General features: G+C 49.2%; 1 protein-coding gene across 1 annotated transcript; it reads right to left on the bottom strand.

The window, feature by feature from the left end:
* Positions 1 to 668: 668 nt before the first annotated feature.
* LOC125527631 (oligopeptide transporter 4-like) lies at positions 669 to 3,685 on the bottom strand. Its single transcript, XM_048692142.2, has 7 exons — positions 3,357 to 3,685; positions 3,010 to 3,267; positions 2,802 to 2,899; positions 2,115 to 2,678; positions 1,774 to 2,026; positions 1,498 to 1,680; positions 669 to 1,402 (listed from the first exon to the last, which is right to left on the bottom strand). Exons 1-7 carry the CDS (start codon positions 3,564 to 3,566, stop codon positions 785 to 787), a joined length of 2,184 nt encoding a protein of 727 aa, XP_048548099.2. The 5' UTR covers positions 3,567 to 3,685; the 3' UTR covers positions 669 to 784.
* Between the last annotated feature and the right edge of the window lie 9,989 nt (positions 3,686 to 13,674).

The raw sequence follows: 13,674 nt of genomic DNA, 5'->3' as shown, positions 1-13,674 counted from the left end.
ATGGGCGAGTATATATAGGAGTACAGACTTGAAGGACAAGAAGCAACTCCTAGAGATAACGTAGGAGACGGATTACAAATACATGTAAGCCAAATATATCTATAACAATTAGAAATCAAAGAGAGAGGGGCCCACCATTGGAAATAGTCCTGGCCATGGTCAGCCCGGCCCGAACGGCCCGGCCCGACGCCGCTCCCGGGCCGGGCTCGGGCCTAGATTTTGAGCCCGAAGGCCAGGCCGGACCGGGCCCGGGCCCATCGTTTTCGCATTTTCCTGAAGGACGGGTCGGGCCTGGCCGAAGCCCGACGAGTTTTTACGTGTTCGGGCCAGGCTCGGGCCCAAAAAACAAGCCCGACAGCCGGGCCGGACTTGGGTTTTTTGCTCGCTCGGCCCGAGGTATGGCCAGGTATAACTGGAAATCAGGGGGAAGCCGATTTGTGGGGAAGAAGAGTCCGTAGGTGCGTAGGTGATATCCGTAAGTGTAGCATTTTTTGTTAGGTAAAGATGGAAGTTAAATGGAAATTGATTGGCTCAAGGATTTTTGTCTCATGAAACAAGGCTAATTTTCCAATCTTTACACAATATTAAACCAGACGGGCATCCACTCCCATCAAACAAACCGCAGCTCTAATACCTAAGAAATGAACGGTCTGATTCTGATAGCTACATAATCTAATTTTCCAATTGACAAAGAGCAGCACACACAATCTATAATTCTACACGTTATACTAGAGCTAAGCTAGGTGCATGCTTCATGTGTCGATCAAGACTTGAACCCTCGGTCTCAGAGGACGGGGCATCCGTCCACCAGCACGCCCTTGGCGGTGGGGCAGGCGGCGAGGTCGCAGTACTCGCCCCTGGAGCCCCACCAGTCGAGCTGGTGGCCCCAGCTGGTGAGCGCGAAGTAGAGGAGCACCCCCATGATGGCCACGCCGCCGTCCATGGCCGCCGACAGCACGTAGTTGTACCGCTTCCACCACCCCTTGCGGTACCGGAACACGAAAAAGTTGAACACAAAGCCGACGAAGCCCCACGCCGTGTAGTTGAGCGCCGACGCCGGCGGCATCATGGCCGTGCCCCCCAGGATGACGGGCAGGTTGATGAGGCTGATCCAGCCGGCGTGCCGCGGCAGCGCCTTGGCGAAGAGCCACACCACCACCGGCCCGGCTAGCCCGATGAGGAAGAACCAGTTGAGCGCCGAGTAGTAGCCGAGCGGCCCGAAGATGCGGCGCGGGCCGACGAGGCCCCAGATCACGGACGCGTCGAAGAAGACGTGGTCGCCCGGGCACGTCCACGGGCTGCCCTCCGGGAGCTGGCCCTTCTCGCAGATGTGCGGCACGGTGGTCAGCAGCCACCACGCCACCACCGTGTTCACCGTCGACGCCACCACCGTCCCCACGAACTGAACATGAATTAATATGTTGGTTGGACTTGGACGTACGTACAAGATAAATCTCTGAGAGCTTAACAATTTGTAATCGCCGTGCAGTTACGTACCTGCACCAGGAACATGGATCTTGGGGGGATCTTCATGTAGTGGCCGAGCTTGAAGTCGGTGAGGAAGGAGACGGCCTGGTTCATGCTCATGTAGCCGTACACCTTGAAGCACACGTTGGCGATGGGCTTCCCCGGCATGATCAGACCCCAGCAATACTCCGTGATGATATTCAACCCCGGCGTCTGCAATTAATCCAACGCCACAACTGATTAGCGATACGATTGTGCACGTCGACCGACGACACACGGTCGGTCAGCATAAGCATGTACTAGTACCGTGTTTGTGGTCGCGGTGATGACGCTAATGGGGAGCGTGAAGACGAAGGCTATGGCGCAGGCAATGAGGAGGCCCCACCACGGCAGCTGCACCTCCTCCTTGAACACGGTGCAGAGGACCAAGGATACCGCCATGGACACCGCGAGCAGGATGTAGAACCACCAGTTCGGTATGTCGTCGTACCTCTTCATGAGCCTCGCGTGCACGTCCATCTTGCCCTTGTACGACTCCCGGAACCTCTGGTACATCTCCCTTCACGCACAAATTAACAACTCAATCAAACAGTCAATACACAGCAAGCATATGTGCATATACGATCGACGAAAGGAAATGAACATACTTGCCGTAGAAGCATGCGACGTGGGTGAAGGTGGCGGCGATGGTGGCGAAGCCGAGGCCGTAGCTGACGGCGAAGAAGAGGCTGAGGTGGATCCTGCCCTGCCGCGCGTAGGCGTCCATGTCGATCTCGAACTTGTCGTTGACGATGGAGTGGATGTCGTAGAGCTGGCCGTGGGCGTCGAAGAGCTCGTTGGAGAAGAGCGGGTAGCTGCTGGCGCTGTAGAGGTTGATCACCCAGTAGGCGATGGGCAGCATGAGGTAGATGAGCAGGACGTAGCCGACGAGGACGTTGGCGGTGGCGAAGAAGGGCGTCACCAGCGGGCTCCCCAGCCAGGAGACCACCGTGGCCCAGTCGAGGGTGAAGGCGCCGATGCCGAGCCCGTTGAGGCCGGACCCGATCTGCTGCATGGTGATGGACTTGGGGAACACCCAGCACACCCACGACACGGCCGTCAGCGTCGGGAACAGGTACCCCGGCACCGTGTACCACGCGAAGCTGCAGATGAGCGCGATCAGGAAGAACTTGCCCCGCGTCATCCGCCGCTTCTCCTTCTCGTGCATCGCCCTGCCAACAGATTTCAGTCTCAGATCAGATCAGATCTATACGCATGGGCAATGCAATCTCATCGTCGTCACTTGAGTAATTGATTAGGTTACACTTGACCAAATCGATCATCGACGTAGGTACCTCATGAGAGAAACCTGCACCAGGCTCGTCGGCCACCACATGTGCGCCGGCTCCACCACGTACTTCCTCATCAGCCCTGCCCAGCCGTACCCCAGCACCTATACGTTGTATGCATGGATGGAACACCGATCAGATTCATCCATGAACCAACAGTTGATAGATCGATTGAAACACAACACGTACAAAGCAGATCTAACTGATAGGTCACCTGGGTCGTGATGACGAGGAGCAGGCTGGTGACGAAGGAGATGTTGCGCTTGTAGAAGGCCTTGATGATGGTGACGATGCCGATGGCGTAGGCGTTGCCGCCGCCGAAGGAGGCGCCGGCGTTGGCGAAGATGGAGATCAGCACGTGCTCCTTCACGTTGAAGGGCCCCGGGTTCACCGAGCACTCCCGCCCGAACACCCTGAACTTCTTCTCCGGCAGCACCCGCGACAAGAAGCGCCCGATCGGCAGCGCCGCCACCTGCACCCATCCATCCATGCATGCGCGATCCGTGAATTCCCCGTCATAATCTGCAGGCGCGGTCTACTGAGTAAGTAGAGAGTACTGACCTGGATGGTGATCTGGCTTATGATGATGGGCTCGGCGCGGTAGGCGAAGAACTGGTTGAGGAAGGAGAGGAGGGCGCAGGAGAGGAAGCCCATCGTCCACATCCGGAACGTCCATACCGGCAGCGAGTGGTCGTCAGTCACCGGCACCGTCAGCCGGACCTGCTCCACCGGAGACGCGTCGTCCTCGTCGCCGGCGCGTTCGATCTCCATTGCGGCTCGCGAGACAGATCGGAGTCTGAACAGTTCAAGAACGAGGTTGTCGCGGCTATAAATGCAAGCGGTTAGTTGAGATCCATTGACCGGAATCTGAGATTCTCAAACTAACTCGCTCCCTTTCCTGTTTTTCCGTCGACATTTCTGCGATTTTTAGGTTCGTCCGATAGCGCGCAGCGGTCCCTGCATTCCTCCGGGTTTTTTTGTTTTTTTTTAAGGGAGTGCATTCCTCCGGCTGGTTTTAGTGGGCTCGTCGGTGTCTTCAAACTCGTTTGAACGAGCCCAGTAGACCACTGGGCCGCCCGTATAAAAATCACCCTGACGCGTGTCAGGCCTGGAGACGTTTTAGACTTAGAGGTTCGTGCCCTTATCTCAAAAAAAAAAAAAAGGTTCTTGCCCACCTTTTCATTACAGTTTTGCTTCTCTCTTAATTCTCAGGAAAAAGAATTTGCTTCTCTCTTTCTTTTCCTCTTCTTTGTTCTCCTTCCTGTACCCCACGGAAAGTGCTCTGCTTTTAGTCCACCATTCCCTTTCAATATGTTACTACCAATGTTCACCGTTCCTACTAGCATTTCATATTGATCTGATGAAACTGCGGTGCACATTGAACCGCGGATTGATTTCGATGAAGTATAATGTTATTTATGTAAAATATGTTCATGGCCATTCATCGTATCCATTGTTTTTGCATCTAATGGCTGAAAATGGTGGCATTGCCTAGCTTCATATCATACCCCCCCCCCCCCCTCATATTGTAGTATTTTTATGTTTTGTGTTTGAATTGTTTGTTTTTGTAGGTAAAATTGATGTTACCGAGAGATTCCACTCTGTATGAACTGTCATAGGGAATACGAAAATGTAGTGTGGCTTTGCCGACACCTCCAACAATAGCCGAACCTAGGCTTTGATCATCAAATCAACTAGTGAGCGACTCATGGGCATTGGCCTAAAGGTTATATGTTAACATGATTTTGATTTGTTGTGAATAAACTTCAATTTAAATTTATATACAAACATGTACCCCACTAACACGTATTAGGGATAAAGATTTAGAAGTTATTAAATCATTAGCACCACATAAAAACATTCCTCCTAGAGTAGTTGTGATGCGGGGCATCCCACGGCCATTCCCATGGACACTACCTCAGCTATCCAAGCTCCAAGTGGACCCATGACAAGGGCTCGAGCACGTGCTATTCAATCCGAGGTGACACCTCTCCTCCTTGAGCTTCCCTTACATTCGAGTGAGACATGGCTACTGCCTAAGTCAGAAACATTATGTGTGATCAGGTACAACGCACAAGCCACGGAGCCGAGAGCTAAGGAAGAAGGAACATCCGACAACTCTCTGCTCAGCCCGGAACTTCCGGCCAGGAGTCCGGAACCTCCGGACGACCCGAAACTTCCGGCCTCCGACGACCCAGACGAGCCCGGGCGTGTCAACTTTCTGGTTAGCCCGGAACCAGCTCGGAATCTGGCCCGGAACTTCCGGCCCCCGGACGCCAGCCCAGCTCCCGTTGTGCCAACTCTCTGGTTAGGCCGGACCCTCCCCGGACCTTGACCCAGAACTTCCAGCCCCGCCTGCGCGCAGTGACTTGGGTCGAGGTGTTGGGGAACGTAGCAGAAATTCAAAATTTTCTACGCATCACCAAGATCAATCTATGGAGTAATCTAGCAACGAGGGAAGGAGAGTGCATCTACATACCCTTGTAGATCGCTAAGCGGAAGCGTTCAAGTGAACGGGGGTGATGGAGTCGTACTCGTCGTGATCCAAATCACCGATGATCCTAGTGCCGAACGGACGGCACCTCCGTGTTCAACACACGTACAGCCCGGTGACGTCTCCTACGCCTTGATCCAGCAAGGGGAGAAGGAGAGGTTGGGGAAGACTCCATCCAGCAGCAGCACGACGGCATGGTGGTGGTGGAGGAGCGTGGCAATCCTGCAGGGCTTCACCAAGCACCGCGGGAGAGGAGGAGGGAGAGAGGCAGGGCTGCGCCATGGAGAGGTCAAAACTCATATGTTGGCAGCCCCAAAGTCCTCAAGTATATATAGGGGAGAGGGAGGGGGTGCGCCCCCTTTAGGGTTTCCACCCCAAGGGGTGCGGCAGCCCCAAACCCATCTAGGTTGGCGGCCAAGGGGGGAGAGGGGGAAACTTGCCCCCCAAGCTAGGTGGAGGCGCCCCCTCCCCAAACCCTAGGCGCCTTGGGCCCTTGTGGGGGGGCGCACCAGCCCACCTGGGGCTGGTCCCCTCCCACACTTGGCCCATGCAGCCCTCCGGGGCTGGTGGCCCCACTTGGTGGACCCCCGGGACCCTCCCGGTGGTCCCGGTACGTTACCGATAGCACCCGAAACTTTTCCGGTGACCAAAACAGGACTTTCCATATATAAATCTTTACCTCCGGACCATTCCGAAACTCCTTGTGATGTCCGGGATCTCATCCGGGACTCCGAACAACATTCGGTAACCACGTATATCTATTCCCTATAACCCTAGCGTCATCGAACCTTAAGTGTGTAGACCCTACGGGTTCGGGAGTCATGCAGACATGACCGAGACAACTCTCCGGTCAATAACCAACAGCGGGATCTGGATACCCATGTTGGCTCCCACATGCTCCACGATGATCTCATCGGATGAACCACGATGTCAAGGACTTAATCAATCCCGTATACAATTCCCTTTGTCTAGCGGTACGATACTTTCCCGAGATTCGATCGTCGGTATCCCGATACCTTGTTCAATCTCGTTATCGGCAAGTCTCTTTACTCGTTCCATAACACATCATCCCGTGATCAACTCCTTGGTCACATTGGGCACATTATGATGATGTCCTACCGAGTGGGCCCAGAGATACCTCTCCGTTTACACGGAGTGACAAATCCCAGTCTCAATTCGTGCCAACCCAACAGACACTTTCGGAGATACCTGTAGTGAACCTTTATAGACACCCAGTTACGTTGTGACGTTTGGCACACCCAAAGCACTCCTACGGTATTCGGGAGTTGCACAATCTCATGGTCTAAGGAAATGATACTTGACACTAGAAAAGCTTTAGCATACGAACTACACGATCTTTGTGCTAGGCTTAGGATTGGGTCTTGTCCATCACATCATTCTCCTAATGATGTGATCCCGTTATCAACGACATCCAATGTCCATGGTCAGGAAACCGTAACCATCTATTGATCAACGAGCTAGTCAACTAGAGGCTTACTAGGGACATAGTGGTGTCTATGTATCCACGCATGTATCTGAGTTTCCTATCAATACAATTCTAGCATGGATAATAAACGATTATCATGAACAAGGAAATATAATAATAACCAATTTATTATTGCCTCTAGGGCATATTTCCAACAGTCTCCCACTTGCACTAGAGTCAATAATCTAGTTCACATCGCCATGTGATTAACACTCACAGGTCACATCGCCATGTGACCAACATCCAAAGAGTTTACTAGACTCAATAATCTAGCTCACATCACTATGTGATTAACACTCAATGAGTTCTGGGTTTGATCATGTTATGCTTGTGAGAGAGGTTGTAGTCAATGGGTCTTGCCATATTCAGATCCCTATGTATTTCGCAAAACTTTATATCGTAGATGCTGCTACCACGTTCCACTTGGAGCTATTCCAAATTATTGCTCCATTATACGTATCCGGTATCTCTACTCAGAGCTATCCGGATAGGTGTTAAGCTTGAATCGACGTAACTCTTTATGTCGAACTCTTTATCACCTCCATAACCGAGAAAACTTTTCCTTATTCCTCTAAGGATAATTTTGACTGCTATCTGGTGATCCAGACCTAGATCACCTTTGTACCCTCTTGCCAGACATGTGGCAAGGCACACATCAGGTGCGGTACTCAGCATGGCATACCGTATATAGCCTATGACAAGAGCATAGGGGACGACCTTCGTCCTTCCTCTTTCTTCTGCCGTGGTCAAGCTTTGAGTCTTACTCAACTTCACACCTTACAACTCAGGTAAGAACCCCTTCTTTGACTGATCTATTTTGAACTCCTTCAAAAACATGTCAAGGTGTGCGTTCTTTGAAAGTATCATCAGGCGTTTTGATCTATCTCTATAGATCTTGATGCCCAATATGTAAGTAGCTTTATCCAGGTCTTCCTTTGAAAAACACTCTTCAAACAACCGTTTATGCTTTCTAGAAATTCTACATTATTTCGGATCTACAATATGTCATCCACATATACTTATCAGAAATGTTGTAGTGCTCCCACTCACTTTCTTGTAAATATAAGTTTCTAGCAAACATTGTATAAACCTAAAAGCTTTGATCACTCCATCAAAGCATATATTCCGACTCCGAGATGCTTGGTCTAGTCCATAGAAGGATTGCTGGAGCCAGCATACCTTTTAGCATCCTTAGGATCGACAAAACCTTTTATTGTATCACATACAACCTTTTCTTACGGAAACTGGTAAGAAAACTTGTTTTGACATCCATCTGTAAGATTTCATAATCAAAAAATACAGCTAATGCTATCATGATTCCGACGGACTTAAGCATCGCTACGGGTGAGAAATTCTCATCGTAGTCAACTCCTTGAACTTGTGAAAAGACTCTTTCCCACAAGTCGAACTTCATAGACAGTAACATTACCGCCCACGTCCGTCTTCTTCTTAAAAATCCATTTATCTCAATGGCTTGCCGATCATCGGGCAAGTCCACCAAAGTCCATACTTTGTTCTGATATATGGATCCTATCTCGGATTTCATGGCTTCTAACCATTTGTCGGAATACGGGCCCACCATCGCTTCTCCATAGCTCGTAGGTTCATTGTTGTCTAACAACATGATATCCAAGACCGGATTACCGTACCACTCAGGAGTAGTACATATCCTTGTCGACCTACGGGGTTCGATAGCAACTTGATCCGAAGCTTCATGATCACTATCATTAACTTCCTATTCAACAGATGTAGGCTCCACAGAAAACATCTTTCTGCGTTGCATCACTCTCTGGTTGAAATAAAGGTTCGACAACCTCATCAAGTTCTATCTTCCTCCCACTCAATTCTTTCGAGAGAAACTCCTTCTCGAGAAAGGACCCGTTCTTAGCGACAAACAATTTGCCCTCGGATCTGAGATAGAAGGTATACCCAACTGTCACCTTTGGGTATGCTATGAAGATGTGTTTGTCCGCTTTGGGTTCGAGCTTCTCCGGCTGAAGCCTTAAGCATCGCAGCCCCAAACGAAACGACAACTTTGGTTTCTTGCCAAACCAATTTTCACACGATGTCGTCTCAACGGACTTAGATGGTGTCCTATCTAAAGTGAATGCAGCCGTCTTTAACGCGTAACCTCAAAATGAAAACGGTAGATCGGTAAGAGACATCATAGATCGCACCATATCTCATAAGGTTCGATTACGACGTCCGGACACACCATTATCCTGTGGTGTTCCAGGTGGCTTCAACTGTGAAACAATTCCACAATGTCTTAAGTGTTTGCCAAACTCATAACTCAGAAATTCTCATTGATCAGATCACAGGAATTTGATCTTCTTGTTACGATGATTCTTAACTTCACTCTGAAATCGCTTGAACTTTTCAAACGTTTCAGACTTGTGCTTCATTAAGTAAATATACCTATATCTACTCAAATCGTCAGTGAAGATGAGAAAATAGCGATATCCACCGCACGCTTCAATTCTCATTGGATCACACGCATCAGCATGTATGATTTCCAACAAGTCACTTCCCCATTTCATTGTACCTGATAACGGGGTCTTAGTCATCCTGCCCATGAGGCATGGCTCGCATGTGTCAAGTGATTCAAAATCAAGTGACTCCAAACATCCGTAGACATAGAGTTTCTTCATGCATCTTACGCCAATATGACCTAAGCGGCAGTGCCACAAGAAAGTGCTACTATCATTATTAACTCTACATCCTTTGGCGTGAACATGTGTATTACCACGACCGAGATTCAATGAACCATTCACATAGGGTGCATGACCATGAAAGGTATTATTCATGTAAACAGAATAACCATTATTCTCTAATTTAAATGAATAACCGTATTGCAATGAACATGATCTAATCATATTCATGCTTAACGTAGACACCTGATAACATTTATCTAGGTTCAATACTAATCCCGAAGGCAGATGGAGCGTGCGATGGTGATCTCATCAACTTTGGAAACACTTCCAACACACATCGTCACCTCGCCTTTAGCTAGTCTCCGTTTAGTCCGCAGCTTTTGCTTCAAGTCACCAATAATAGCAACTGAACCGGTATCCAATACCCAGGTGCTACCAGGAGTACTAGTGAGGTACACATTAATAACACGTATATACTTTGTTGAAGTTGCCAGCCTTCTTATCTACCATGCATTTGGGGTAATTCCGCTACCAGTGACCGTTCCCCTTACAGTAGAAGCACTTAGTCTCGGGTTTGGGTTCAACCTTGGGTTCCTTCACTGGAGCGGCAAATGGTTTGCCATCCATGAAGTCCCTTTTAGCCCTTGCCCTTCTTGAAACCAGTGGTCTTGTTAAACCATCAACACTTGATGCTCCTTCTTGATTTCTACATTTTGCGGTCTTAAGCACCGCGAACAGCTCCGGGATCAACTCCATCCCTCGCATGTCATAGTTCATCACAAAGATCTAGTAGCTTAGTGATAGTGGCTAGAGAACTCTATCAATCACTATCTTATCTGGAAGTTTAACTCCCACTTGATTTAAGTGATTGTAGCACCCAGACATTCTGAGCACATGCTCACTAGCTGAGCTATTCTCCTCCATCTTGTTGGCAAAAGAACTTGTCAGAGGTCTCACACCTCTCAACACGGGCATGAGCCTGAAATCCCAATTTCAGCTCTTGGAACATCTCATATGTTCTATGGCGTTCAAAACGTCATTGGAATCCCGATTCTAAGCCGTAAAGTATGGTGCACTAAACTATCAAGTAGTCATCAGGATGTGTCTGTCAGGTGTTCACAACATCCACAGACGACGTTGTAGGGGTTTGCACATCGAGCGGTGCATCAAAGATGTAAGCCTTCTGTGTAGCAGTGAGGACACTCCTCGGACTACGGACCTAGTCCGCATCAGTGCTTACAATATCTTTCAACTTGGTCTTTCTCTAGGAACGAATTGAAACAGGGAGCTACAACATGAGCTATTTATCTACAACATATTTGCAAAGACAATTTAGACTATGTTCATGATAATTGAGTTCATTTAATGAACTCCCACTCAGATAGACATCCCTCTAGTCATCTAAGTGAAACATGATCCGAGTCATCTAGGCCGTGTCCGATCATCACGTGAGACGGACTAGTCAACATCGGTGAACATCTTCATGTTGATCGTATCTTCTATACGACTCATGCTCGACCTTTCGGTCTTCCGTGTTCCGAGGCCATGTCTATACATGCTAGGCTCGTCAAGTCAACCTAAGTGTTTTTGCTGTGTAAATCTGGCTTACACCCGTTGTATTCGAACGTTAGAATCTATCACACCCGATCATCACGTGGTGCTTCGAAACAACGAACCTTCACAACGGTGCACAGTTAGGGGGAACACCTTTCTTGAAATTTTAGTGAGGGATCATCTTATTTAAGCTACTGACGTTCTAAGCAAATAAGATGTAAAACATGATAAACATCACATGCAATCAAATAGTAACATGATATGGCCAATATCATTTTGCTCCTTTTGATCTCCATGATCATCGTTGTCACCGGCATGACACCATGATCTCCATCATCATGATCTCCATCATCGTGTCTTCTTGAAGTTGTCTCGTCATCTATTACTTCTACTACTATGGCTAACGCTTTAGCAATAAAGTAAAGTAATTACATGACGTTTATGTTGACACACAGGTCATAAATAAATTAAGACAACTCCTATGGCTCCTGCCGGTTGTCATACTCATCGACATGCAAGTCGTGATTCCTATTACAAGAACAAGATCAATCTCATACATCACATGTATCATTCATCACATCCTTTTGGCCATATCACATCACAAGGCATATGCTGCAAAAACAAGTTAGACGTCCTTTAATTGTTGTTGCAAGTTTTTTACGTGGTTACTATAGGTTTCTAGCAAGAACGTTTCTTACCTACGCGAAAACCACAACGTGATATGCCAATTTCTATTTACCCTTCATAAGGACCCTTTTCATCGAATCCGATCCGACTAAAGTGGGAGAGACAGACACCCGCTAGCCACCTTATGCAACTAGTGCATGTCAGTCGGTGGAACCAGTCTCACGTAAGAGTACGTGTAAGGTCGGTCCGGGCCGCTTCATCCCACGATGCCGCCGAATCAAGATAAGACTAGTAACGGCAAGTAAATTTACAACATCGACGCCCACAACAACTTGTGTTCTACTCATGCATAGAAACTACGCATAGACCTAGCTCATGATGCCACTGTTGGAGAACGTAGCAGAAATTCAAAATTTTCTACGCATCACCAAGATCAATCTATGGAGTAATCTAGCAACGAGGGGAAGGAGAGTGCATCTACATACCCTTGTAGATCGCTAAGCGGAAGCATTCAAGTGAATGGGGTTGATGGAGTCGTACTCGTCATGATCCAAATCACCGATGATCCTAGTGCCGAACGGACGGCACCTCCGTGTTCAACACACATACAGCCCGGTGACTTCTCCTACGCCTTGATCCAGCAAGGGGAGAAGGAGAGGTTGGGGAAGACTCCATCCAGCAGCAGCACGACGGCGTGGTGGTGGTGGAGGGGCGTGGTACTCCAGCAGGGCTTCGCCAAGCACCGCAAGAGACGAGGAGGGAGAGGGGTAGGGCTGCGCCAAGAAGGAGATGTTCTCTTGTCTATGGCAGCCCAAAACCTCAAGTATATATAGGGGGAGGGGAGGGGCTGCGCCCCCACCTAGGTTTCCACCCCTAGGGGTGGCGGCCAGCCCTAGATCCCATCTAGGGGCGGCCAAGGGGGAGAGAGGGGGGCACACCACTAGGTGGGCCTTAGACCCATCTGAGCCTAGGGTTTCCCCTTTTTCCATTCTCTCTTCGCCTTGGGCCCTGGTGGGGGGCGCACCAGCCCACCTGGGGCTGGTCCCCTCCCACACTTGGCCCATGCAGCCCTCCGGGGCTGGTGGCCCCACTTGGTGGACCACCGGGACCCTCCCGGTGGTCCCGGTACATTACGGATAAAACCCGAAACTTTTCCGGCGACCAAAACAGGACTTCCCATATATAAATCTTTACCTCCGGAACTCCTCGTGACGTCCGGGATCTCATCCGGGACTCCGAACAACATTCGGTAACCACGTATATCTATTCCCTATAACCCTAGCGTCATCGAACCTTAAGTGTGTAGACCCTACGGGTTCGGGAACCATGCAGACATGACCGAGACAACTCTCCGGCCAATAACCAACAGCGGGATCTGGATACCCATGTTGGCTCCCACATGTTCCACGATGATCTCATCGGATGAACCACGATGTCAAGGATTCAATCAATCCCGTATACAATTCCCTTTGTCTAGCGGTACGATACTTGCCCGAGATTCGATCGTCGGTATCTCGATACCTTGTTCAATCTCGTTACCGGCAAGTCTCTTTACTCGTTCCGTAACACATCATCCCGTGATCAACTCCTTGGTCACATTGTGCACATTATGATGATGTCCTACCGAGTGGGCCCAGAGATACCTCTCCGTTACACGGAGTGACAAATCCCAGTCTCGATTCGTGCCAACCCAACAGACACTTTCGGAGATACCTGTAGTGTACCTTTATAGCCACCCAGTTACGTTGTGACGTTTGGCACACCCAAAGCATTCCCATGGTATCCGGGAGTTGCACAGTCTCATGGTCTAAGGAAATGATACTTGACATTAGAAAAGCTTTAGCATACGAACTACACGATCTTTGTGCTAGGCTTAGGATTGGGTCTTGTCCATCACATCATTCTCCTAATGATGTGATCCCGTTATCAACGACGTCCAATGTCCATGGTCAGGAAACCGTAACCATCTATTGATCAACGAGCTAGTCAACTAGAGGCTTACTAGGGACATTGTGTTGTCTATGTATCCACACATGTATCTGAGTTTCCTATCAATACAATTCT

This window comes from Triticum urartu, chromosome 2A (assembly GCF_056163025.1).
Source record: "Triticum urartu cultivar PI428250 chromosome 2A, HENAU_Tu73, whole genome shotgun sequence".
NCBI lineage: Eukaryota > Viridiplantae > Streptophyta > Magnoliopsida > Poales > Poaceae > Triticum > Triticum urartu.
This window is presented reverse-complemented; position numbering and strand designations above follow the sequence as displayed.